The sequence below is a fragment of the Lepidochelys kempii genome, chromosome 1, assembly GCF_965140285.1.
Source record: "Lepidochelys kempii isolate rLepKem1 chromosome 1, rLepKem1.hap1, whole genome shotgun sequence".
In the NCBI taxonomy this organism is placed as follows: Eukaryota; Metazoa; Chordata; order Testudines; family Cheloniidae; genus Lepidochelys; species Lepidochelys kempii.
Window position 1 is genome coordinate 5,015,226 of NC_136380.1, and position 1,539 is coordinate 5,016,764.

The window sequence follows — 1,539 nt, forward strand, 5'->3', positions numbered from 1 at the left end:
ACTTAGAATCAAACACATTGAGATACAAGTACATAGCTAAAATTCATAACTTCAAATACACAAATGATACACACATACAGACAGCATTATCATAACCAGAAAATTACAACCTTTTCACAGACATCTTACTTAATCTCATTTGTACAAGATTTTTTGCAACTATTGGACCTTCTTTGCAACAATGATCTATACGGTCAATATATATCAATAACGTCCCACCATACAAGAGACTTTCTGCATAAAGCATATTACAGTTACATCATATTCACATTCATAAGCATATTTCCATAAAGCATATGGAGTGCAATGTCACACCTCTTTTGTCAGGCTGGGTTAAAGTAAGTTGTCCCGGGTGAGCATATTCTGTAGGTGTATTTGACAACTTTGTCACGAAGTTCTTTCGTTTTAACACCATAAATTATAGGGTTGAGCATGGGAGGAATGACAAAATAGACATTGGCCAAGACGATGTGAACCTGGGGAGCAAAGTCATGGCCAAACCGGTGTACCAGAGTAGAGAAGAATCCAACAGGATAAGCCAGCATCATAACACAGATGTGGGCTGTGCAGGTGTTGAGGGCTTTCTGGTGAGCTTCCTTAGAGTTGATTCTCAGGACAGCCCTGATGATCAGACTGTAAGACAGGGCAATGATTGTCAGGTCAAACCCCATGACTACAAATGCCATTACCAAACCATAAATCCTGTTAATTGTGATATCCCCACATGATATCTTTGCTACAGCCATGTGGTCACAGTATGTATGGGGGATAATGCGGTTGGCACAGAATGGAAGCCTGATTAGGAGCACGGGCAAGGGCAGAATGAAGAGAACAGCTCTTATCAAACCCACTAGCCCTAGTTTAGCTATTTGTGAATTGGTGAGGAAAGTGGTATATCTCAGAGGGTTACATATAGCAACGTAACGATCAATGGCCATTGTCACAAGGACAGCTGAGTGCATAATAGAAACCGCATGAAGGAAGAACATTTGGGTAAGGCAGCCACCCACAGTAATGTCTTTCAAATTGAACCAAAATATCAACAGTGCTTTTGGAATGACGAAGGTAGACGTAGTGATGTCTGTGAGTGCCAGCATGCAGAGCAGCAGGTACATCGGCTTGTGCAGGGTCTGCTCTTTCCCTACAAGAAACAGAACCATGAAATTTCCCAACAGGCAGATAATGTAGAACACAGAGAAAGGGATGGAAATCCAGACGTGGGCAGCTTCCATACCAGGGATGCCCATTAGGATAAATGTTGAAAGGTCAGTGGGGGTGAGGTTGAAATCGGCCATGCAGTGGTGGAAGCGTTGATTGGTCTCAGTAAAGCTCAAGGTGCCTATGAAGGAGAAAAAGGACAGTGAGGAGGGTTACACACTTTATAACAAATAGTGCATTGAATATTTTATAGTGATTACCAATCTAGAAAGAGGGGTTGAGCAGTGATGTGGCAACATTTACAGATGGCACCAGATTACTTAGGTGATAGTCAAGTCCAGAGGACAACTTAGAGGGAGCAAGCCAAGCCAGGACAATGGG

General features: G+C 42.4%; 1 protein-coding gene across 1 annotated transcript; it reads right to left on the minus strand.

Annotated features, from left to right (window-relative positions):
• Positions 1 to 323: 323 nt before the first annotated feature.
• Positions 324 to 1,295, minus strand: LOC140917078 (olfactory receptor 52N4). The gene has a single exon (XM_073359166.2). It carries the CDS (start codon positions 1,293 to 1,295, stop codon positions 324 to 326), a length of 972 nt encoding a protein of 323 aa, XP_073215267.1.
• Between the last annotated feature and the right edge of the window lie 244 nt (positions 1,296 to 1,539).

Bases quoted from the DNA above. Each gene is read 5' to 3' on its own strand.
- LOC140917078 (XM_073359166.2), bottom strand. From the start codon at position 1,295: ATGGCCGATTTCAACCTCACCCCCACTGACCTTTCAACATTTATCCTA.